The sequence below is a fragment of the Typopeltis vanoorti genome, chromosome 16, assembly GCF_054136105.1.
Source record: "Typopeltis vanoorti isolate ZY-2024b chromosome 16, IOZ_Tvanoo_1.0, whole genome shotgun sequence".
NCBI classification, from domain to species: Eukaryota; Metazoa; Arthropoda; class Arachnida; order Uropygi; family Thelyphonidae; genus Typopeltis; species Typopeltis vanoorti.
Genome location: NC_143564.1, coordinates 80,342,155 through 80,367,700, shown reverse-complemented (window position 1 = coordinate 80,367,700; position 25,546 = coordinate 80,342,155). Strand labels below are relative to the sequence as shown.

Here is a 25,546-nt window from a genome sequence, read left to right as displayed (position 1 = left end):
TCATATTCATCAGCATCTTTTGTAATATTTTTTGTTTTTGTTCGCATACATATGTTATTTCTTTACATGAAGATGTAGCACCCATGATGTTGAACCTGTAAATTCAACTATACCTTTCTCTGTTGTCATTCAATTTCATTTGTGAATAATCATTTTTATGGATACTGAAATACCAGATTTTCTGTTGTCTAATACCCACATTTTTAATTCTTCCTCAAGTTCTGGCCATTTTAGAGAGATTATGTTTATTACATTTGGTCTCTTTTAAGGTCCTGTCCTTGTTTTCTTCAAGTTTGTATCATTTTTTTGGTTGGTGGCAACCCAAAATTCTGTGCTGCTACTCTTTCTTTGCATATACAATGATGCCAAGTTTGAACGCAATATTATTGCAGTGTCTATGTTGCTTTTGAGCCATGGGTTAATAATAAATATCATCTTACCCTAAAATAACACTAATTCTATTTTATTCTAATTCTGTTGCACTTGAAAAACCATTAGATGTATGACTTGCACAAGTGCAAGCTGTTGATCGTTGGATCGACAACTCTCGAGCACCATGTCCTGTGTTTTAAATGGAACTGGATGCATTAAATTCCATTTCAGTATACAGAACCTATCCGTTATCTTCTTTAATTAGTTATCTATATTTTAAATTTCTTACATATTTAAGCTCAAAATCATATGTATGACAAACAGGCGAGAGTAGAAGCATAAAATAACAAATTTTGACTGTTCAAAATTCTAACTGAAATTTCAACCTTGGGCATAAAAAATGGCACCCTGGTTTTGAGATAAATTTTTAGGGAAAAAAGTATCATATGCTGGCAAATATGGTAAATTTCCTATGGAAATGGAAAAAGACAAATTGTCCTTTTTAGATATTCTACTCCTCTGCTCACCATTCGCTAAATTAATTACTTCTGTTTATTGAAAGCTTACTTTCACTGGACACTGTATTCAACAGCGTTCAGCTCACCATCCATCATAAAAGACTGGAATTATTAAACTTTCTTGCATCATGCTCATACTATTTATTCTACACTTCAACTATCACACCAGGAACTCTTAAACATCGAATGATATATGAAATTCAATGGCTTTTCAGAAAGGACCATGCAAACTTTTTAATTCCTATAATCTTAGCTCAAATAACAAGGAAACAATGCATCGAGTTCCAATCCAATACATATCTGGCATCTCAAAATCCATTTCCAAAATTCATCAGAAATACAATTTAGTGACTACTTTTCTTATCAAAATATTATCAGCATGGTTCCCATCTTTAAAAGATTGGGGTGCTTAAGGGTAAAAGCTGTATAACTGAGAGGAGACCTCCACATAGCATTTAAAGGAATGCGGAGAACCTACCAGGGCTTCTGACCTAATGTCCAATCCTCACCTTCTCGTGGTGCACCCTGTTGGGTATCTACTTTGATACTGAACGAACGAGGATGGGCTGGCAATTTGGGATTTAGCCAACCAAATTGTATTCTTATTGGTTAAACCAAAATAAAAAATGATGGTACAACATGACAAAATTTCATGCCGGCTGGGGCGTCGCCCGGTTAAACAAGGCCCCCGTTGTTTTCGCCAGGGAACCAGGGCGAACAGCGAAAAGTCAGCTACTGGAACAAATCTGAAAACAAACCCCAACTCAACATCACCAGAGTTAAAGATCGGTACTATCAACGTAAGAAGCCTGAATGACAAAGAAATGGAGCTAGCTGAGGAATTAGATAAGTACCAGATCGACATAATAGGGGTGACTGAAACAAAAAAGACCAAAACTGGTGAGATCTTTCTGAGCAATAAATACAAAATGTTATATTCAGGCAATAACAATCAAGGAAAAGAAGGAGTAGCCATAGTATTCAACACAAAATACGAGGCTAATCTTCTTGAATGGCAGTCAGTCTCAAGTAGAGTAATGTGGGCAAATATGAGAATGGGGAACTGGACAATGAGACTTATTTGTGCCTATGGTCCCACAGAAGGTTCTACTAAGGTAGAAGTGGAGGAATTTTTTGAGGCTTTAGAAAAAGCAACTGACACAATGAAAAAGGAAAAGTTGGTCCTTGTTGGGGATCTAAATAGTAGAGTAGGAAATGATTGTGAGACATACAAAAATATTTTGGGAAAATTTGGAGAAAAGAGCAAAGCTAATAATAATGGCAAATATCTGTTGGATTTCTGCTCAGGACATGGACTGGTTATTACTAACACCATGTTCCAACATAAAAATGTGCACAAATTCACATGGAGAGAAGAGGCTAGGAATAAGAAAAGTCTCATTGACTATGTTATTGTTGATAGTGATGTTTTCTCCCTGGTGCAGGACACCAGAGTGTACAGAGGATTTGAAATTGGAAGTGATCACTATTTAGTCTTGAGCAGGATAAAATTGAATTTCATATTGAAAAGAATAACATGTAAGAAAGTTTTAAAGCGAATAAAAGTTGAGCAGCTCTCAGATGTAAACTGTAGACTAAAATACAGAAATATTATTGAAAAGAAAATGAAAGAGTTTGAGAACAGGAATCAAACCTTGGAGATTCAGTGGCAAACTCTGAAGGAAACATTGATTGATTCTGCCAGAGAGGCATGTGGTGAGGTTGTGTGCAAAGATAAAAAAATCAGAACTCCCTGGTGGACACAGGAAGTTAAAGAGGCAGTGAAGGAAAAGAAGAAAGCATATCAAAAGTTCCTGGCAAATAAGTCAGCTTTTACTCTTACAGAATACAGAGACAAATGTAAGAAAGCTAAACAGTGTGTAAAACTAGCTAAACAAAAGTCATGGGAGGACTTTGGCAAGAATATAGAAAATAAATATCAAGAAGGTGGCAAAATATTCTGGAGGTTGTTGAAGAAGCTTAGGAATGGAGGAAAGAGTGCTGTAAAAGGAATTAGAGATGATAATGGTGAAATGAAAACAGGAGAAAAAGATATCCTTGAAGTATGGAGTAATTACTTTGAAAAACTGCTAAATGAAACAAGCAGTGATGACAGCACAGTGATAAAAAACACTGACCAGGCATGCAGTCAGGAATACATATCTATACTTGAAGTAGAAAAAGCCATCAAAGGCTTGAAATGTGGAAAGGCAGCAGGAGTAGATGATATTCGACCAGAAATGCTGAAGTATGGTGGTATAAGAGTCTTACAGTGGTTGCACTGCATAGTTCAGAAAGCCTGGACAGGGACGAATTCCCGATGATTGGAGTAGAGCTCTCATAGTACCCATATATAAAAAGGGAAATAAAACTGAATGTGAGAATTACAGAGGTATTTCCCTACTGAGTGTTCCTGGCAAGATCTATGCAAGTATACTTGAGAAACGGTTGAGAAGAATTGTGGAAGAAAAGCTTGGTGAAGAACAAGCTGGATTCAGACCAAATAGAGGCTGTCAGGATCAGATCTTCACTTTACGACAAATAGTCGAGAAAGCATGGGAATATAACAAAGATCTGTATTTAAGTTTTGTCGATTTGGAAACGGCATATGACAAGGTGCCAAGAGAGAATCTATTCAATACGCTGCAGTTATATGGTGTCAATGGGGCATTATATCGAGCAATACTTAGTCTTTATTTGAGTTGTGAGTCAGCAGTTAGAATTGAAGGAAGTACAGGAAGATGGTTTAATGTTAAATCTGGTGTGAGACAAGGATGTACATTATCCCCTCTGTTATTCATTATCTATATGGATCACATTATGAAGCAATGTGGTATTAAACCTGATATCAAAATTGGAGATGTTTATGTCAGCTCTTTGCTTTATGCGGATGATGTTATACTTCTAAATAAATCCGCTACAAGTCTGCAAGATTCTCTGACTAAATTGAATAGCTGTTGTAATAGATATGGTATGAAGGTCAGCAATAAAAAGACAAAGACAATGAAAATAGGCAGAATCATTGAAAATGTCAACTGTGTTGTGAATGGAGAACCTGTGGAACAAGTAAAACATTTCAGCTACTTAGGCACAATTTTTACTGAAGATGGTAAACTAAATATAGAAATAGACAACAGAATCAGCAAAGCTGGTATCGTGGGAAGTCAATTGAATAAATTCATATGGAATAAGAAAGAAATTAGTCGGAACACTAAATTAGCTGTATACAAGACTGTGTTCAAACCAATTTTAACTTATGGATCTGAGAGCTGGGTCAGAAGTAAAACACTTGACCAAAGACTAGAGACCGCAGATATGAGAGTCCTGAGAAAGATTAGAGGCGTGAACAGATGGCATCAATGGCAATATCATATTAAGAATGAGGATATTAGGAAAGAACTTGACATTGTCAGCATCCAGGAATGCGTTAGCAGAGCTAATCTCAGATGGTATGGTCACTTAAATAGAATGGGAGAGGAAAGATTAGCAAAACAAGTGTTCTCTGCCAGGTTGGCAGGAAAACGACCCAGAGGAAGACCAAGATATAGGTGGATTGATACGGTACAAAGTGCCTTAGACGATAGAAATATAAGATCTGATAATGTTGGAGTCTTGACAAGTAACAGACTGATTTGGAGGAAAATTGTAGATAGGAAGTTAGTAATGATGTAATTTTTTCATGTAGACTGTCATATCCTGTACACCCCTTGAGGGTACATGGCAGGAATTTGATGATGATGATGATGATGATGATCTCCTCTAGATTTCCTTGTGACTGTCATCATTCTTACTTACTTTGGATATAATGGATGATCTAGAAAAGAGAATACAAGAACACCAATCTTATATCAGCAACAGTAAATCTAAAAAAATCTGGCTTGGCACAGCATGGAATAGGTATGGATCACAACATCCTATGGTCTGAAACATGCTTACTTGTGATCTATACCTATTCCATGCCGTGCCAAACCAGATTTTTTTAGATTTACTGTTGCTGATATAGGATTGGTGTTCTTGTATTCTCTTTTCTAGATCATCCATTATTTTTTACAATGTCAGTATAAATTTAAATGCTTGTTTAAAGAAAGCGCTGAGGCCTTACTTCACTGTCTGAACTTAAATCGGAATGACTGCCTCTCACCTAAGATATGGGAAAATCTTATTTTAATCATACATCAGTAATTTTTTATAAATAGTTGATGAATTATCAATATTGCAATATTTTCTCATTTATACCATTGCGTTGTTTTATGTATAAATCACTCGGCTCTTACTTTTTCAGATCAATCCTTTGTTCGCATTCTACTTTGTAATTAACTATTGTCGTCACTGATGATGGCCTGTAATATTCAGGCTGAAATGTATGAACCTTAAATAAATCATTATAAATTATATATTTAGTTTAATCCTTTATGCAAGTGTAAGCAAACAAAGTTTGCGCCTGAAGTATCTTCAGGACTGGGGCACCTCGTGGCAAAGGTGGACTGACTTCACATCACTTGCCTTAGTATCCCATAATGCAAAGCACATCTCCTTGCAGACATGTATAATGCTATGCATTATATGAAGTCAGTCCATCTTTGTCACGAGTTGCCCCAGTCCTGAAGATACTTCAGGTGCAAACTTTGTTTGCTTACACCTGGATAAAGGATTAAACTAAATATATAATTTATAGTCTAACCAAGTGAAAAAACTTCCAACATCTTTCTTAAATAAATACTATTACTTATAACCCATTTCTGTATGCGAGTTATTACCAATTTGTTTAAAATTGTTACAATTACTCCAGAGATACTGATAGATCAATAGACACATCAATCTTTGCACCATCCTTGTGCAATTATCATACATTCTTTCCATTCCTTTGGGATCTTTCCTGAGCAGCCAAAACTCAAATTATAAAAACATGTGAAGGGCCTAACCACATTTGGGCTGAACATTCCTTTAGACACATGCTGGTATCCTATCTGTCCCAATTGCCAAATTTTTATCCAGGTTATGCAACAGCTCTAGAATCGTCTTCTTATACATATCTTTCTTCATCCAGTGTAGTGGTAGCACTCTGCACTATGTTACACATGCCAGGCTGATAGATCATGATGAAGTGAGCGTTCATTATTTGAACTGTCTCGTCTGCTTCTGATGCTAGGATACCATCTGCATTCAATAAAGTTATTCTTCCACATTCATTGTTTCTTTTACATGCAGCATAATGATAAAATTCTTTTGGGTTGCCTTTAAACTGTGCATTCAATTTCTTTTCATACTCCAAGTTTTCCATATGATATTTGTAGCTTTTCTAGCCTGAGCTTTGAATATTTCATAACTCATCTCACTCTTAATCTCCCAATATTCATATCTACTTTTTGTTATGGATCTCTTGTTTAATGAGATTGCACATCCATTACACTCAGATTCTGTTTGTTCTTCCAACTCCAGGGATATATTTATATATGACATCATTTTGTCATCTTTTCAAAGCTTCCCATGCACTTCAGCTATCCTTCCATTCAGCAACTGATACCATGGAATAAAAAATAGTATTCTCTTGCATTTGTCATAATTTCCAGATTTGTGGTTCCTCATTTAACCTTACCTAACTGGAACATTCATGTAGTTGGCTGCTTCCCAGATCAGTACAGCATGATCAGGGAAGCAGCTTGTTTTGTCACCATCTGTGGCAAAACAGTCATCCTTAACTGAAACACCTTCTGATGCTATGATCAAAACTAACACTTTGTCCTCATTGTTTCTTTCATATGATGCCTGAGAAAGTTGTCTCATAACTGCTTAAATAAATTCTAAATAAAGCATAAATTCTGCTTCATTCTTATCACGAGTTTTCTCTGCTGCCCAATCAGTATTCAGATAATTTAAATCCTCATAATAATTACTCATTTAGTACTCATCGGGATACTTTGGTGCATTTCTTCATCCCCTGCAACAGAATCTCCAGGTCTATAGCGGCATCCCACCATGTATTTTATCCTGTTAACCTCCACTTCACACCATGTAGCCTCAAACTCAGTGCTACATAAGGCATTATTACCATTATTGCTTTCATGTGTTTCTATCCTAATTGGACACAAGTCATCTGATATATTAGTAGTGGTAGTACCCCCCCCCCCTCCTCTCCTCTATCTTCTGTCAGTCTTAAAAAGACTATATTCTTTCCACTCTATGCTAGTTATAACATTTGACTCTCGGAGTTAGATATCGTAAAATGTCTGGTGTCTGTCATTGGTCACCATAAAAAAAAAAAAGTCTTGTATGTAAATTTTGGTTTCTCTATAGATCTGTAGTAGGACTACAGAGTGTTTTAATGGTTAACTGATCTTTAATCTCTTTTGGCCAGTTGCATAAGTCTTTAATCAAATATAGTGCAAATATAGTTTTGTTTGGATCTTCCAAATGTGTGTTGTTTGTGTGTGTGTGTTTTCACCTTTTATTAGCATGTTATCTTACTTAATAATCACTGGAATCCAAGATTATGGTTGCTTTCAGTTGCTCTCTCTCTCTCTCTCTCTGCATGCAAGAATTATAGAACTATTAGTTTGATATCTCATGCAAGCAAAATTTTATTGAAGATCATGCTAAATAGGATTGAAACCAAAGTTGTGGCAGAGATGCCCGAGGAACAAACAGGTTTTAGGAAAGGTAAGGGCACCAGATCCTTTGCCTTAGACAGATCATAGAAAAAATATAAAGAATTCAGATTCCCTCTGGTAATGTTTCTTAGACTACTCTAAAGCTTTTGACTGTGTTGAGCATGTGAAACTGGGAAGTAATGAAAAGAATGGGTTTTCCTCAACACTATCAGGTTGATAGCCAACTTGTATAAGGAGCAAGAAGCCACGGTAAGAATGGGTGTTGGATTGACTGACTGGCTTCAAGTTGGAAAAGGAGTTAGGCAAGGATGTTTACTTTCTCCTCACTTGTTTAGTATATATATGCAGAGGACATCATGCATGAAGCTCAGGACAGGAATTAGGATAGGAGGTAGATTATCAGTAATTTGAGGTATGCTAATGATACAGTACTCCTTTGTAATGACATGGAAGAACTAGGACTAATTCTTGACAAAGTTAACAAGATCAGTAATAACAGAGGACTTTAACTCAATCCTAGCAAGACAAAGATTATGGTTCTCAAAGGAAATACGAACAGAGAAGCCCTTGAGATACAAGTGTACCTTAATGGAGAAAGAATTGAGGAAGTCGGCAAGTTTGAGTACCTGGGATCTATTATTAATGTGAAGAATTGCTGTTCAGAAGACGTCAGAAAAAGGTTAGGAATGGCTAAAACAACAGTCAGAGACCTGTCTAAAATCTGGAAGGATGGATCTATCTCCATGGGAACAAAGTTGAGGATTTTGGATGCAGTTGTTTTTCCAACAGCGACTTATGGATGGGAGACTTGGAACCTAAGGAAGTCAGATAAGAAACGGATATCTGATTTTGAGATGTGGTGTTACAGAAGGGTGTTGAGGATATCATATACTGAAAGGCATACAAATGAATGGATGTTAGAAAAGATCAGTGAACTTTAAGGCTCCTTAAGGATATTGACAGAAGAAAGTTAAAATATTTTGGACACATTGGAAGGGGGACTTCTCAGAACAGTAATAGAAGGTAAAGTTCCTGGAAAAAGAGGCAGGGGTAGACCATCAATGAGATGGATGGATGGCATGTGTGGAGTGACTGATCTTCAGAGAGTTGAAGCCACCAGAAAAGCAAACAACAGGACTACATGGCGAGGCCTGGTGTGGCACATCACCGAGTATCGGAGTGACCATACGGCATCTGTAGATGCCCAGTGAACATATATATATATTCAGATAATTTCACATTTTATATCCTTCTTATTCAGCAACTGATACCATGGAATCAAAATAGAATTCTCCTGAGTTTTTCAAACAACACCTGCTTCTCTTAGCCTTGCCTTCCCAGTGAACAGTTACACTATACACTATTGTTAGCAACACCCTCTTCTCCATCCTTTTCTATATTCTCCCTAAAAGTACAGTATCTGTTATATTCTTTCCATGTAGCATATCCATAAATTCATCCTTGTTTATGATGCTTTTGGCATTATTCTACCTGCGTTGCATTACCTCTCCCCTCCTTCAAATCCACTGATGTTTTTTCTGATTTAATAAGTCTCACGTCATCCAGTTTTAAGATTTGATAAATTGCATTCATTGATCTTTATAATTCTCACACTTGCTCTCACCTCACTTTCCTTGTAGCCTGGTTTACCAAGTGATAACACATGTGTCTTTCAGGCAAAATTGGCTCTGGACTCAAATCTTCCCATGGGCATGTATGGATTGTTGAATGTCTTGAGGAGGAAGATGAATTTCATTGCTTGGTGTGAAACATCCATTCCAACTGATTCAAATAACTATGTGGAAGCATGTAGTAGCTAAACAAAAAGTTCCATGTTTGGTCTTAGGAACAGGATTTCTGGATTATTTAAAAAATAAATAAAAGACAAAAAAAAATTCCTTGGCTAACCTATTATGTTAATGTGCTACTGGTTTACAGTTTCTTCTGGGTATAAGTCACATAATAAAAAACCCTCAGGCATGTATGCACACACGCATACTCCCCGATTTACCCTAACTTCTCTAATTTTACACTTCCATTTTCCACCCAACTTTCAACTCTTAAACCATATCTATCTAAATACATACAGTTCATTAAACACAAATTCTTTCACCTCTCAAATCACTCCAATCAAAGTCTGCATCATTCTTTCTTACAACCTTCATGTTAACTCATTTGCAATCATAGCCTTTCTCACTACACTCCGCATATCTTGGCTTACAAACTTTACTTTCCCTCTCTTCTTTTTTGGATTCTTAATAACTTTTTCATATGCTCTCCACATTCTATGTTTTTTTTTTTTTTTGCCTTTTTAAATCATTCATTCTAGCCAAAATTATTAAACTCATTTTACTTATTTGCACTTTATTAACACCTATTAACACCCTTAATGTTTGCAATAGGAAAGCATGATTTCATCACACCCCTAATCACAGGATCACCTTACCATGCTGTTTCCTTTCTCTCCCATCTTTTTTGTTTGTTAATATTCTTTCCTTATGGTATCCTTTTTTTTTTCCCTCTGCTGTTCTGTTTGTGAGATGCTTCTTCAATCACTCTAACTCAGGGGTCGGGGAACTTTTTTACCTATTACCCCAAAATATATTTATTTACGCCAATGTTACCCCCTTGATTTGAAAGGGAGAAAATCATAGATTATTTAAATTCAAAAGTTTATCGAATCTATTTATACGGAGAATACAATTATAAATATAAAAAGTATAAAATAAATGCGATAAAATAAATAAATATCCTCATTATGAAACAAAAGGATTTCTTTGAAAACTTTTTCACTTCAGGTTTTGAAGAAATGATGTTGTTTCATTTTTGATACAGTAACATCAAAATTGGGGCATTTTGATGTCAGCAATCTGGATACTGTCTCTGGGGTCCAATTGATTTCTCTGCTTTGTTGTCATGTTCATTAGAGTGGAAAATCCTTGTTCACAAAGGTAGGTTGTTGCAAAAGGCAGCGACTTTTTGACTGCCTCCTCATGTGCAATTTTGAAAGCCTTTGCAGCTATTGACATCCAAAAATATGACAGATCTGCTTTGTTTTCAAATTCAATACATGCTTCACTATTGGATCGAAGTTCGAGAAGTGCCTCTGCCAACCCTTGAGGCTCTTCTGGTACATCAGCAATTTCACATTTAAAGGGATGTATAACCCAACTGACAGTATGTGAATCAAGATCTGGAAAGTAATCAGAGAAGCGCTCTTTGAGTTTGGTAAGATGCCTTATAACTGTATCCTTGATGTTGTCAAAAGTAATATTTTCACAATCTTCCAAAAACAAAGGTAACTTTGAAAAGGCAGCTATTTTGTTTTGTTCTGCTTTCTCCAACATAAAACCTTGATCCAAATGCTGAAATCTTTTTTTGGCTGAAATTATATTGATGTTTTTTCCTTGCAATTCTTTGTTCAATGCATTCACATACTCAAAAATATCAGCTAAATATGCGAGATTTGCTACCCACGAGGAGTTTGTAAACTTATCTGCGAGAACATGCTTTTGATCAACCATAAAAATTTTAAGTTCAGTTTTGAGAGCCCACACTCGGTTCAGAACATTTCCATGGGAGAGCAACTTCACTTCTGCATGACAAAGTAGGTCTGTATATTCAGCCTCACCATCTTTACATAATTCATGAAATAGTCTCGTGTTTAGTGCATGTCCTTTGACAACCTTGATAACATCATGCATGACGGCTTCCAGTGCAGGTTCCAAATGTTTCACAAGCAGTGCCTGATGATGGATCATACAGTGGTTAACTTCAATTTTTGGATTATTCTCTCTCGCCAAAGCCGAAAAGCCACTTACATGACCCAACATAGCTGGAGCTTCATCAACAGACACAGCAATGCAGTCTTCCCACTTTACATTAACATTATTAAAGTATTCATTAATTTTATTGAAAACATCAATTCCACGAGATCGCAACTCGAGAGGAGAACAAAACAACAATTCCTCTTCAATTGCATGTAAACCTTTGTAGCGAACATACACCATCAGTTGTGAATTACTACTGACATCTGTAGTCTCATCAAGCTGAATAGCAAAGCATTTACTCTCTTTTATTGAAGAAATAACTTTTTCCTCACATTTTCTGCTAAAATAGAAATTCTTTCTTTCACAACTTTTGTAGACAAGGGCACTGAATTGAGTTTCATGGCTTCTTTCTGACCACACATAATCTCTGCCATTTTCAAAGCTGCTGGTTTAACCAATTCCTCACCAATAGTATATGGTTTCTTGTTTCGGGCAATCAACCAGGCCACTTCAAAGCTAGCCTTTGATGCTGAACGTTGATCGAATGTACCTCTTAAGTTGCTGTCCAGCTTTGTCTTTTGACAGACATTTCCAAATTTACAAAGTATTCCCGCGGTTTGGAAGACAGATGCGGGTGCAAATTATCCAAGTGTTTCTTCAATTGACTCTTTTTGAAAGATTCTGCAGTCAGTACTTTCAAACAGACAACACACTGTGGTTTCATTATTCCTTTGTCTTCTATTTGTGTAAACCCATAATTGAGGAACTCTTCCTGGTATATTCTTTTTCTAGTTGATGTCATCTGAAGGGTAAAAAACACAGTGATTGAATTTAAGTTTTTTAAAGTTCATTTAAATTTACAATAATTTAATTGGTAAACATGGCACTAAGACATGTCCTCAAGATGAAGGCAGTATTTAATTATTTTATTCACCATCGAAAATTAATCGAGCAAGGAGAAAATATATTAATCAAATTATCGAACTAACATAAAACTGTATTTATAATTTATTTATTCGTATGGAGTTTCCTCCCTTTTTCTCCCCCGTCCCTATTGGGGTGAGTTGAACCTCCTCATGGGGAGAGTTAAGTATTTATGGCTGTAGATCCATGTGTTCACGGGACCAGTTTGCCTGCTTGCGGGATGAAAAACGCCAGATAAACTGGCGGGAAAAACCCTACTGCCCGCACCCAAGACTGGCTAACTTGGCTATGGCTGAGGAAGATCCTCAAATTCCTCGCGTCTTCGACGGGAATCGAACCTGGGACACTCCTTCCCCAGTCATATGGTTGCGAAGCACACAGCCACTAGGCTAACCGCGCAACATAAAACTAAAATATGGTTAATAAACGAAAATCTTTAAAATAAAACCATTGAAATAAATTAAATAACTACTTAAATCGACTTAAACAAAGCAAAAACACGTGTATCAAAAAATAAGGTTAAGGCAGGTAATAGACAACTGACAAATAATATCTGTTTAGCCCCTTGACAATGCCTTAGCAACCAAATTGTTTGGAGTTCAGCATGGCGTGACGTCTCCTAAACACGTATATTACATTGGCCAGATGCAGTGTTGCCAGAAGAAAAATTTCTGTCGTAACAAGGAACGCACTTTTTATATAATTTTATTTGTCTATTGAGTCCACATTGCCCCCAAGAATTTCATTTTTACCCCACCTGGGGTAATTTACCCTGGTTTGCCGACCCCTGCTCTAGCTTGTGCTTTGCATTGTGAAAGACTGTGTAATCTTACTATTTATTTCATTAAAGCTACCTTAGTATTCTCATGTTTTGATTTTCCAGATTATCTTATCTTATTTATTATCTTATTATTATTATTGTTATCTTTTGAAACTTGTCAATCATGCTTTTTTATACCTATTTCTGTTTCCCTCTTTGTTCTCTACAACACCTGCATTTTTGTGCCCGTGTTATCACCTCTCAGTGTGCAGCGTGAAGGCTGCCAATGATGGTGTTGGTTATTTGTCATTCCTACTCTTTTTTCTTCCTATATTCACTGCACTTCTATTGAGTCTTTTTTAGCTTTTTCTGTTTTCTAGACTACTTGAATGCAAAAGGGGCTCAAAGCATGCTGGAGTGCTGGTATAGTTCCTGAGTAAACTTGGTTTTCCACTTCTGAATGCATTTATTAGTCTAGATAGTGGATTCCATGCACAGCTGTGGTAGTTGACAATCTCTCTTGTTTTACCAAAAATCTCTTTGAGCATGAATCAAACAGCATATTATCCAGCCTATTCAAAAAAGGGAGATAAGTTTGTCATCAAACTACTGACTGATGGTAATCACCTCAGTCCTCTCCAAAGTAATTGTTAAAATCATTAACAAGCAACTTCTCCACTACCTGGAAACTAGAGATGGACCTACTCATGGAGGAGTTGTTTATGGGTAACCATACCCCTTTTCAGCAGGTTCAGCTTAAACTACTCTAGAATTTGTCCATCTGCCTCTGATTGGGATTTCTTATTATAGTTGTCCATTCATTTACCTCCCATTTCTGAGTCAACTCTCACACTTTGATAATCATTATATTTCAACTGCCTTCCCCCAAACTTGGTATGTCCATTTAATGGACATGATACCCTCTGAGGGTAGAACCAATACAAATGGCCAAGGCCAGATTGTTGAGTATATGCTTGATGATAACAGCTTCTCTCTTCTTAATAATGGTTGCAGAAACCTTCTTTCATATACCTATTGCTCATATTCTGTAGTAGATCTTACTATCTGATCTCTGCCATTCTTCCACTGCTTATGTGGAATGTTAAAGAGAATGTGTATGGAAATAATCACATCCATGCACTTGCTATTATATCCTCAGGAAAATTAGACATGTTCTCTGCCATAGATTCCCACTTGAAAAATTGACTAGACTGACTGGAATACATTTTTACATCTTGGAAAATTTAATCCTGAGACAGTAACCAAACACCTAGCAGTATTCTGTGTAACAGATTGTATTGTTCAATCAACCACTACAAATAAAAAAATATATATATTAAAAAAAATCTAAATTTTCACTCTCTCCAAAACCATGGTGGCATCTTCAGCCAAAAGAAGATCAAAAATAGAACATGGGGTATATTTTCAGATCAAATCAATGCTGTTAAATGTGTTTGAGCCATAGCACATTATGCTAGGACACCAGAGTTAAAACAATCTTGGATCCAATTTACATCATCTATCAGTCATTCAGTCAGTGCAAAAATAGTATGGAATATTATCTGGAAAATGAAGGGTGGATATAGCCAGCCTGATTGGCCAGGTATTAACATACTTGTCTCTTCAACCAACAGGCTGTGGGTCTGAATTTTGCCATGTTTGTGATATTGTTTGTGGTTGTCTTTAGGTGAGAGGTGAATTGCATTGCATAGTTGAGATCATCATCTCTTATTTGGAGACTTGAATAGATTGAAATAATTTTATGTTGGTCTCTAGAACAGGGTTTCTTGATTATGTGAAAAAAAGGTAAATAAATAAATATATCCTTAACCTACCCATGGTACTAATGCACTACAGGTTTAAACTTTTTATGGGTGAGAGTCCAGTATAAAAAACTCCCACTTTGCCTCTCTTGCATAACTGCTAAAATAATACTTCATATCTTCCTGAATTTTTCATATTCAACGTGAAATCAGACATTCATTAAAGAGGAACTGAAACGGGCACCCAGTGCCATAGGGTAGGATAACATCCATTACAAGATGATAAAATATCTTCCATTTTCTGTGGTTCTCCCCTTTCTCTATTCTCTATTCTGTAAGACCTTGGAGAAAATAAGTTATGATGCATAACTTATGATACGTAGAAAGCAATGACCTTTTTCCTAGTATGCATCATGACTTTTTAGACACCTCAGTTTGTTGGAGTGCTTCATCTGTTTTGAACCACCTATCAGATGTGTTTCTAAAATGAGAACTATTGGTTTCAGTTTCTTTTGACTTACTGACCCCCCCCCCCTCCTGCACCCGCCATACCCGAAGCCTATACTTAACACATTGTGTTGGTTCAGACTGCCTAATATTACCTTCATTACCTTTGCATAAACCCTGTGTCAATCATTGTACTCAGTCAGATCTTCTGTTCAAATTCTGTTTCTTCAGAATTAACTGCCTCCATTTTTTTAAAGTTGGGTTTTCTGCTCATGTCAAGAAATAAAATTTACTGTCTGACTGTAATATAAATACCATACTGTGTGCCAGATAAACTTAATCTAAACTAATTCAGCAAAGTCTAAACTTCTGATATATGATACAATCTGTAAACAATCAAAAATTACAGTTCAGAAACCTTGTCCTCTTGCTTTCACACAGAACACTAGTATTCTGCTATGGTTTAGTTAGCTACTCTTCCACCCCATCCTCCTTGCTAATACTCTTCCACTTCCATCCCTGGTAAATATATCAGTGTACATGTGAAGAGTAGTAAAAAAAAATAATATAATATAATATAAAAATAAAAAGCATCATGACTGACCTTTTGTGACAGACTATAGTGCATGATGCAGACATTTGGGTGTGTTATTGCTTGTGTAGAAAGATATTAATTATAATTCTTGTAAGCAGTGAAAGTCTTGTACTACAGAGTTCAAAGAACTTGTTATCTTGATGTTGATGAATAAATCCATGATAAAAGTTCTTCAGTTTTAAAGATTGGCAAAGATCTGTTAAGAAAAAAAAAAGCAACTTTATTTCTTCGGTCAATGTATTTAATCGAGAAAATGTGGAATGCATGTTTGATATTGTATATTACAGTTCGATTACACAAACCTGTTTTCTGTTCCGGGGAGCTTAAGGGTCAAAGTTATATAACTGAGAGGAGACCTCCACATAGCCTTTAAAGGAATGCAGAAAACCGACCAGGGCTCCTGACCTAATGTCCAATCCTGACCTTCTTGTGGTGCACCCTGTTGGGTATCTACTTGGATACTGAACGAACGAGGATGGGCTGGCAATTTGGGATTTAGCTGACCAAATTGTATTCTTATTGGCTTAAAAAAAAATACAAAATGATGGTACAACATGACAAAATTTCATGCCGGCTGGGGCATTGACAATTAAACAAGGCCCCCGTTGTTTTCGGCAGGGAACCAGGGCGAACAGTGAAAAGTCAGCTACTGGAATGAATCTGAAAACACACCCTAACTCAACATCACCAGAGTTAAAGATCGGTTCTATCAACATAAGAAGCCTGAATGGCAAAGAAATGGGGCTGGCTGAGGAATTAGATAAGTACCAGATCGACATAATAGGGGTGACTGAAACAAAAAAGACAGAACTGGTGAGATCTTTCTGAGCAATAAATACAAAATGTTATATTCAGGAAATGATGCTCAACACTAAATATGAGTCTAATCTTCTTGAATGGCAGGCAATCTCAAGTAGAGTGATGTGGGCTAATATCAGAATGGGGAACTGGACAATGAGACTTATTTGTGCCTATGATCCCACAGAAAGTTTTACTAAGGTAGAAGTGTAGGAATTTTTTGATGCTTTAGAGAAAGCAACTGACACAACGAAAACAGAAAAGTTGGTCCTTGTTGGGGATCTAAATAGCAGAGTAGGAAATGATTGTCAGACATGCAAAAATATTTTGGGAAAATTTGGAGAAAAGAGCAAAGCTAATAATAATCGCAAATACCTGTTGGATATCTGCTCAGGACTTGGACTGGTTATTACTAACACCATGTTCCAACATAAAAATGTGCACAAATTCACATGGAGAGAAGAGGCAAGGAATAAGAAAGGTCTCATTGATTATTATGTTATTGTTGATAGTGATGTTTTCCCCTTGGTGCAGGACACCAGAGTGTACAGAGGATTTGAAATTGGAAGTGATCACTATTTAGTCTTGAGCAGGATAAAATTGAATTTTATTGAAAAGAATAACATGTAAGAAAGTTTTAAAGTGAATAAAATTTGAGAAGTTCTCAGATGTGAACTGTAGACTAAAATACACAAAGATTATTGAAGAAAAAATGAAAGAGATTGAGAACAGGAACAAAACACTGTGAGATTCAATGGCAAGCCTTGAAGCAAACCCTGATTGATTCAACCAGAGAGGCATGTGGTGAGGTTGTCTGCAAGGATAGAAAAATCAAAACTCCATTGTGGACACAGGAAGTTAATGAGGCAGTGAAGAAAAAAAAAAAGCATATCAAAAGTTCCTGGCAAATAAGTCAGTTTGTACTCTTAGAGAATACAGAGACAAATGTAAGAAAGCTAAACACTGTGTAAAACTAGCTAAACAAAAGTCATGGGAGGACTTTGGCAAGAATATAGAAAATAAATATCAAGAAGGTGGCAAAATATTTTGGAGGTTGTTGAAGAAGATTAGGAATGGGAGCAAGAGTGCTGTTAAAGGAGTTAGTGATGATAATGGTGACATTATCATCACCATCCTTGAAGTATTGAGTAATTACTTTGAAAATTTGCTAAATGAAACAAGCAGTAATGACAGCACAATGATAAAAAAACACTGACCAGGCATGCAGTCAGGAATACATATCCATACCTGAAGTAGAAAAAGCCATCAAAGGCTTGAAATGTGGAAAGGCAGCAGGAGTAGATGATATTTGACCAGAAATGCTAAAGTATGGTGGTATAAAAGTCTTACAGTGGCTACACTGCATAGTTCACAAATCCTTGACAGAGGGATGAATTCGTGATGATTGGAGTTTAGCTCTCATGTTGCCCATATATAAAAAGGGAAATAAAACTGAATGTGAGAATTACAGAGGTATTTCCCTACTGAGTGTTCCTGGTAAGATTTATGCAACTATACTTGAGAAACGGTTGAGAAGAATTGTGGAAGAAAATCTTGGTGAAGAAAAAGCTGGATTCAGGCCAAATAGAGGCTGTCAGGATCAGATCTTCACTTTACGACAAATAGTAGAGAAAGCAATGAATATAACAAAGATCTATATTTAAGTATAATTTCTGGGAAATTCCCACGCTACTCCTCTTAAACACTATTAATATAATTATCTGCTATTTTAGCCTGTTTTTGTTTAGGAGTGTCCCTTATATTTAATACATTGGCTAACATAACTCAAAAGGGGTATATATATATTTTAGGGCATTATGGGCGAGTATAGATGGCAATTATCGCAGAATAAAAAATGTGGAAAAATTATGTACATACCTTGTTTTTGGTTTAAAGATGCCTTCTAAATCCAAGCTCTTGTTGAAAGGTTGTATGTAAACGGGGGGGAAGAGGGAAAGAACATGGGGATTTGCTTTAGACACGGGAAATAAGTTTGGGAACCCGGGTTACTATTAATAATATATATATTATTTTGTTGTTGGGAGAGGGGGGGGGGGGAGGAAAAGAAGGGAAAGGGTATCCTTATGTGGAAACTGGGGCAAGGGTTTACGGGGTGTGGACCATTTCGGTCATCGTCAGAACTTTGTGGGAATGACTGTAGGGCTCTGTCAACGCAGCAAGATGTATCTGCCAAATCTGGGCATTTGTTGTCACTAAATGGCCGGCGGTGTGGCTTAATTTGTAAGTTTTGGAACGTCCAACATTCAGAAATTAGGTAGGGGCGGTGGACGTTGATAGAATTTCCATCGCATTTTATGGCAATAGTTTCGGATATTCTAAGCATCGTTTCGTTTTCTTGTTTGTCAATGATTATGGCTTGACAAAGTCATAATCATTGACAAACAAGAAAACAAAACGATGCTTAGAATATCCGAAACTATTGCCATAAAATGCATAAAATTTACATACAGCCTTTCAACAAGAGCTTGGATTTAGAAGGCATCTTTAAACCAAAAACAAGGTATGTACATAATTTTTCCACATTTTTTATTCTGCCATAATTGCCTACTATACTCGCCCATAATGCCCTGAAATATATATATATACCCCTTTTGAGTTATGTTAGCCAATGTATTAAATATAACGGACACTCCTAAACAAAAACAGGCTAAAATAGCCGCTAATTATATTAATATCTATATTTAAGTTTTGTCGATCTGGAAAAGGCATATGACAAGGTACCAAGAGAGAAGCCTATTCAATATGCTACAGTTATATGGTGTCAGTGGGGCATTATATCAAGCAATACTTAGTCTTTATTTGAGTTGTAAGTCAGCAGTTAGAATTGAAGGAAATACAGGAAGATGGTTTAATGTTAAATCTGGTGTGAGACAAGGATGTACATTATCCCCTCTGTTATTCATTATTTATATGGATCAAATTATGAAGGAATGTGGTATTAAACATGATATCAAAATTGGCGGTGTTAATGTCAGCCCTTTGTTTTATGCAGACGATGTTATACTTCTAAATAAATCCACTACAAGTCTGCAAGATTCCCTGACTAAATTGAATAACTGTTGTAATAGATATGGTATAGAGGTCAGCAATAAAAAGACAAAAACAATGAAAATAGGCAGAATCGTTGAAAATGGGAACTGCGTTGTGAACGGAGAACCTGTGGAACAAGTAAAACATTTCAGCTACTTAGGCACGATTTTTAGTGAAGATGGTAAATTAAATATGGAAATAGACAACAGAATCAACAAAGCTGGTATGGTAGGAAGTCAATTGAATTAATTCATATGGAATAAGAGAGAAATTAGATGGAACACTAAATTAGCTGTATACAAGACAGTGTTCAAACCAGTTTTAACTTGTGGATCTTAGAGCTGGGTCAGAAGTAAAACACTTGACCAAAGACTAGTGATAGCAGATATGAGAGTCCTGGGAAAGATTAGAGGCGTGAACAGATGGCATCAATGGCAATATTATATTAAAAACGAGGATATTAGGAAAGAACTTGACATTGTCAGCATCCAGGAATGCGTTTGCAGTGCTAATCTCAGGTAGTATGGTCACTTAAATGGAATGGGCGAGGAAAGATTAGCAAAACAAGTGTTCTCTGCTAGGAAAGCGACCCAGAGGAAGACCAAGATATAGATGGATTGATACTGTGCAAAGTGCCTTAGATGATAGAAATATAAGATCTGATAATGTTGGTGTCTTGATAAGTAACAGACTGATTTGGAGGAAAATTGTAGATAGGAAGTTAGTAATGATGTAAATTTTTCATGTAGTAGTATCATACCCTTGAGGGTACATGGCAGGAATGTGATGATGATGTTTTGCACTCCAGCTTTTGGTCAAACATAGTATCCAGCCTATCATTACATTTTTTGTACTACCCTGAGCATGTTTTTTTGTGGTTTCTCTTTTATCTCTCAACTTAGGCAAAATACACGCATAATAAACACATTTAAGCAAAATGCGTTGAAAGAGATTTTAGCAATAGCAGAAACTGAATTTTTTGATTGGTACTCATATATAAATAATTGAATAACATGCTATTCTGTTAACTATCACAGAAATCTTTTAATATTTGTAATAGTAATACATAACTTGTCATTAGAAATAATGGAAAACATACCTCAGACCAGAAAAAAAATTCATAATTATAAAATTATAGTTTTCTGTATAATTTGCTTGTTTAAATGTATATTACATGCATTTGTAAGATTAATCTTTTACTGCCTGGGCAAACATATATATACCCCTGCACATCATAGTGTCCATACTGTGTCTTATTAATATGTCAAAACTTAGTTTTACATATAAAGAAATTTAAATTTTAAAAAAATTTGAGATTGTATTATTAAAATTAATGGAATGACAACTCTACATTACAAACATAAAAATTTAATGCATTGCAGGATTTATTTGTTAAAACAAATGTTGCAATTATTATGCTTACTAAAATTGGTTCTTACTCTTACATATACCATTATAAGCAACTTGCTAATTATGCCAAACTATTCTTGTTGCTTCTACCAGTTGTCTGTAGCGAGGGTCGACTGCATTTCAAACATTTTGCTGTTTTTGTTGTATGGTATACTTTATATATATGCTCACTTAAGCAGTTAGAGATTTACTTTAAAAATCCATTATTTTATTAAAAATATATATCTTATTTTAGTGATTTAGTGTGCTCATAATGTTGAATAACAAGTATAGCTTTAAATTATTACTGTTGTGTATTGCAGTTCCTAAATTGCATGAATAATTTCTTATAGATGTTACTCTTAACACATTTGAATTTAATGTGTTATATTTTAAATAAATCAGATTTTGCGCAAATATGATAATGAAAATATATAAATGTGTATGAAAAATTATTTGATCGTTAGGTAGTCTTAAAATCAATAGAGCACTTATTGTCAGAATCGGATGCATAGTATTCCATACTGAGGCATAAAATATCTCTTGCAACGTTTGTTGCTTCTGCCCCATGGATGAAAATTGGCTCAAGAGTACTTTTCAAGCGGGTGCATAGTTTAGATTAGTTTCTCTGATTTCGATTATTTCTTCATTTGCTTATTCAGCGACTTGCTCTTACTCGATGCTGACAAATGATCACAGAAAACTGATAGGCTGCTTCTAGTTTCTTCACCAGAGGATAAAGCAGTCCGTCTTGCTGTGGAGAAGGTAGCCATATGTGTTGCAGTAAATGGAGATAATGCTGAAGATGTTGCATGGACAGCTAATTCAAATGATCCGGCTTACAGGTTAGTTTGTATTTCTTTCTGATGATTGTCATTAAATATTTTTCTTGCAGTTTCTGTATTTGTAAATGTCACTATTACTAATTTTTCTCTTTGATAAAATGATGTAGCTTTTTTTTTCGTTTTGGGAACCACTGTTATTCGAGTCACTACAGCCAGTGGATAATATAGTACTTCTCTCACATGAATCGAGAAAATGATTAATGGGGGAAATAAGGAAATACAGGTAACCCTTGTATAACGCAGTACTTATACAATGCGGTTTCGATATAACACATTCTACAGATTGTAGTAACCCTTGTTGAACGTAGTACTTATACAACACGGTTTTGATATAAGACAGTCTACAAACTGTAGTAGACCTTTATTTTTTCATATGTTTTTCAACGCGCGACTTAAAAATCAAATTTTATCTTCGTTAAATTTACATCTGCCCATATCGCGCATGTAGTTATAAGTAGCGAATTTATATTAGGGGAAATACCCTTTAGCACACATGTACGTCAATTGTTTACCGTATAAAGTATTTATCGTTGAAAATTGTCTTTATTTTCTGCCAGGAAAGCGCATTAAAAATCATAAGTGTTAATCTCAAGCACTTTATTTTTTGGTGAGTTACATAGAATATGTAATACTTTTTTATGTAAAAAAAATTATTTTTATAGTAATGTTGGCCACATAGAGAACTTTTGCGATATACGAGTTTGTTAATAGGGATAAACCCACCCACTGTAAACTGCAAAGGTAACAATTGAACAAGACTGAAGATACATTCAATTTCGATCAGCACGGGAGACTCAACCTTTGCGAACTTCTTCATAAGCGCTCCAATCTCTTCAATAGTGAATTAATTGATGGGGAAACAGATTTAAATGAGGAGGAACTGGTACAGTTAATAGATGACGTCAAACCAATTGGCGAGGAAAGTTCTGCCGAAGATTCTGATTGTGAGGAATCCGTTAAAGAATTCAGTTTAAAGAAATTAGCAGGATTGGACTTGGCAAGAAAGTTATTTTATGGATAATGATCTCTCAATGGAGCACTCCGAAAAATTCACGACACAACTAGATATTTGTTTAGCTCCATATTATGAACTTAATAAAAAAATTGCAGCATAGTGGTAAGCAAGGTCTTATAACTAACTTCTTGATAACTAAAACACCAATGTATGCAATGAAAATTACACAAATGATGTCCAAGAGATTTCAAGTGAAGGCGACGTCTGGCCACTCGTAAATAAAGAACATCTACGAAATGTTAGTTTTGAAGATAGTGATGACGATTAAAATGTGCATTTTACTTAAATATAAAGAGCTAATAAGCTTCATTTCGACGATATTTTAAATTAAGGGGATATAAAATCCACATTGTTTCGAAACCGAATAAGAAACTCAAAGATTGGAATCGAATCAGAGAGTTTCATGCCGAATATAGAAAACTATAAAGTATCGACCTCCCTCCATAATGTAATAACAGCATACATTTCCTAGGAAATGTGTTTTTACATTATGGAAAATACCTAAGAATAGCGATCTGAACTTTCTCCACCTTTGCAATGAGTTATCCGATATTGTACTACGTACTAGGGTCACTTGCATTAGCTTGCGCTAGTGTTTGTCGATACTTTATAGTTTTCTATATTTGGCATGAAACTCTCTGATTCAATTCCAATCTTTTAGTTTCTTATTCGGTTTTAAAACAATGTGGATTTTATATCCCCTTAATTTAAAATAATGTGCATTTTATTTTATTTTGCGTAAAATATTTATGTTATGTGCAATGAAGTTTACATACAATTTATAATTTTTTATAATTTTATACTATGCATTTGTTTCATAGTTTATATGTTTTCTTAACTTACCTGAATTAAATAAAAATATATTTTTGTTGGATATGCCATTGTTTATATAATCTTAAAAAAAAAAACGATTTCGGAACCTAACCCTACTTTTTCTGTGCTCTGAGTCTCGCATAATGCGATTTATATAACACAGTATGTACCTGTATTTCTAATCCTTAGAGCAGGGGTCTTCAACCTTTCAGACAGTGTGGGCTGCATTAAAAATTTCAGTGAAGCCCGTGGGCCACTAAGCAATATTGCGCTATTTAGAAGTGTAAGATGCTTTCCAGATTCACAAGGAAAGCCGTGCATTTGATACTTTACATAAAATCCTATAAAAATAAACAAACTCAGCTTTAAGAACGTAGGTAGGAGTCGGGTTCATGATAAGTATTGTATTTGCTGGCGTATAAGACGCACTCCCTTTTTTTGTACACATTTTTTAGGAAAAAAACTTTATCACTGAATATTATAATGAATTTACAGTATTTCAAATATAAAGTAATAAGTAGGTCTACTTTCAACAAATACCTAATCTAACTAGGAAAGAGTACCCACCTTTTAATCATCAAAACCCAGAAATTCATCTCCAGAGCTAAATGAAGAGACATTTGAAACCTCTTCTAAATCAGAATCTGAGTCCTCATACAACAAATTGTCCTCTGTACCATCCAGTGCATTATTAATTCCACACTTCTTAAATGATTTAACCACTGTCTCAGTTTTCACAGCATCTCATGAAGCTTTGACCCACTCACAAACTTGCGAAATGCTAGGCTTCTTCCTGATGGCGTAACCCCAAAATCTGAAGACTGCATCCAGCTGTTCTACTTCTCCTTCATAAATCCATTAAATGGTTTATTAATACAGACACCTAAAAGGTTGAAACTGACTAGTTAGACCTCCTGGAATTACAGCTAACTGAGTTTTCAATTCCTTGAGTTTATTTGTAACATCGTCTGTTCTGATGAGAACAAAACTGATCCCATATTAGCATGGCAGGCTTCTTCAACAGTCCACCAGGGTGCCTAGACCAAATTTTATCTTTCCATAACTTCATTCCTCCTCCATCCATCCAGCCTTTTGCATGAACATGTACCAACACTCCTTTAAGCAGTTTTTCTTTGGGTACCATCTTCCTTTTAAAAATCAATAGTGGCGGCAATTTTGTCCCATCAGCGCAGCAGGATAAAACACCCGTGTAGTGAGTTTTTTCGTGCCCCGAAGTTTTAATACTAACACTTTTAGTGCCCTTGGAATCTACAGTTTTGTTTGAGGGCACATCAAAAGTCAGCGGAACCTTATCCATATTTCCTATTTGCGCAAGTTCAAATTTTGTCGTTTCCTTGCGTTAATGACGAATCGATGAAATTCGATCATTTTTTCTTCATATTCATCTGGCATCTATTATGATATTTTTGTTTTAGTCTGCATACATAGCTGGTTTCTCTTCATGAATCTTGAACACCATGATGTTGATCCAGTAAAGTTGGTGATCCCTCTGTTAGTGGCTATCGCTTTCGCTTGATGAATAATTTTGTAAACACAGAAAGTCCTGCTTTTCTGTGGTCTAAAATCCAAGTATTCAGTTCTGCCTCAAGTTCTGGCCATTTTGCAGTTCTACTGCATAGGTTATGTTTACTATGAGTTGCTTTTTTTAAATCCTCTTCCTGATTCCGCCAAGTTCTTATCATTTTCTCAGTTGGGGGCGGTCCATGTTCTTTTTCACACATAGCTTGTATGCAATATTGTAACAATGCTGACGTTTTTCAGCCATAATTTGCCAAGAAATTCGGAGAAAATTTTACGGCAGAAATTTATCACCGTTCACAACTGCGACAACAATTGGAAAGTTTAAACAAACAGGGC

At 35.7% G+C, this 25,546-nt stretch overlaps 1 protein-coding gene across 1 annotated transcript in view; it reads left to right on the top strand.

The window, feature by feature from the left end:
• The window catches only part of LOC150098155 (SURP and G-patch domain-containing protein 1-like), a 292,494-nt gene that overhangs the window by 93,871 nt on the left and 173,077 nt on the right, over positions 1 to 25,546 (top strand). Inside the window, exon 5 of the mRNA XM_090406236.1 lies at positions 21,717 to 21,840. Coding sequence (XP_090262362.1) covers positions 21,717 to 21,840 — 124 coding nt within the window. The remainder of the gene's footprint in view (positions 1 to 21,716; positions 21,841 to 25,546) is intronic.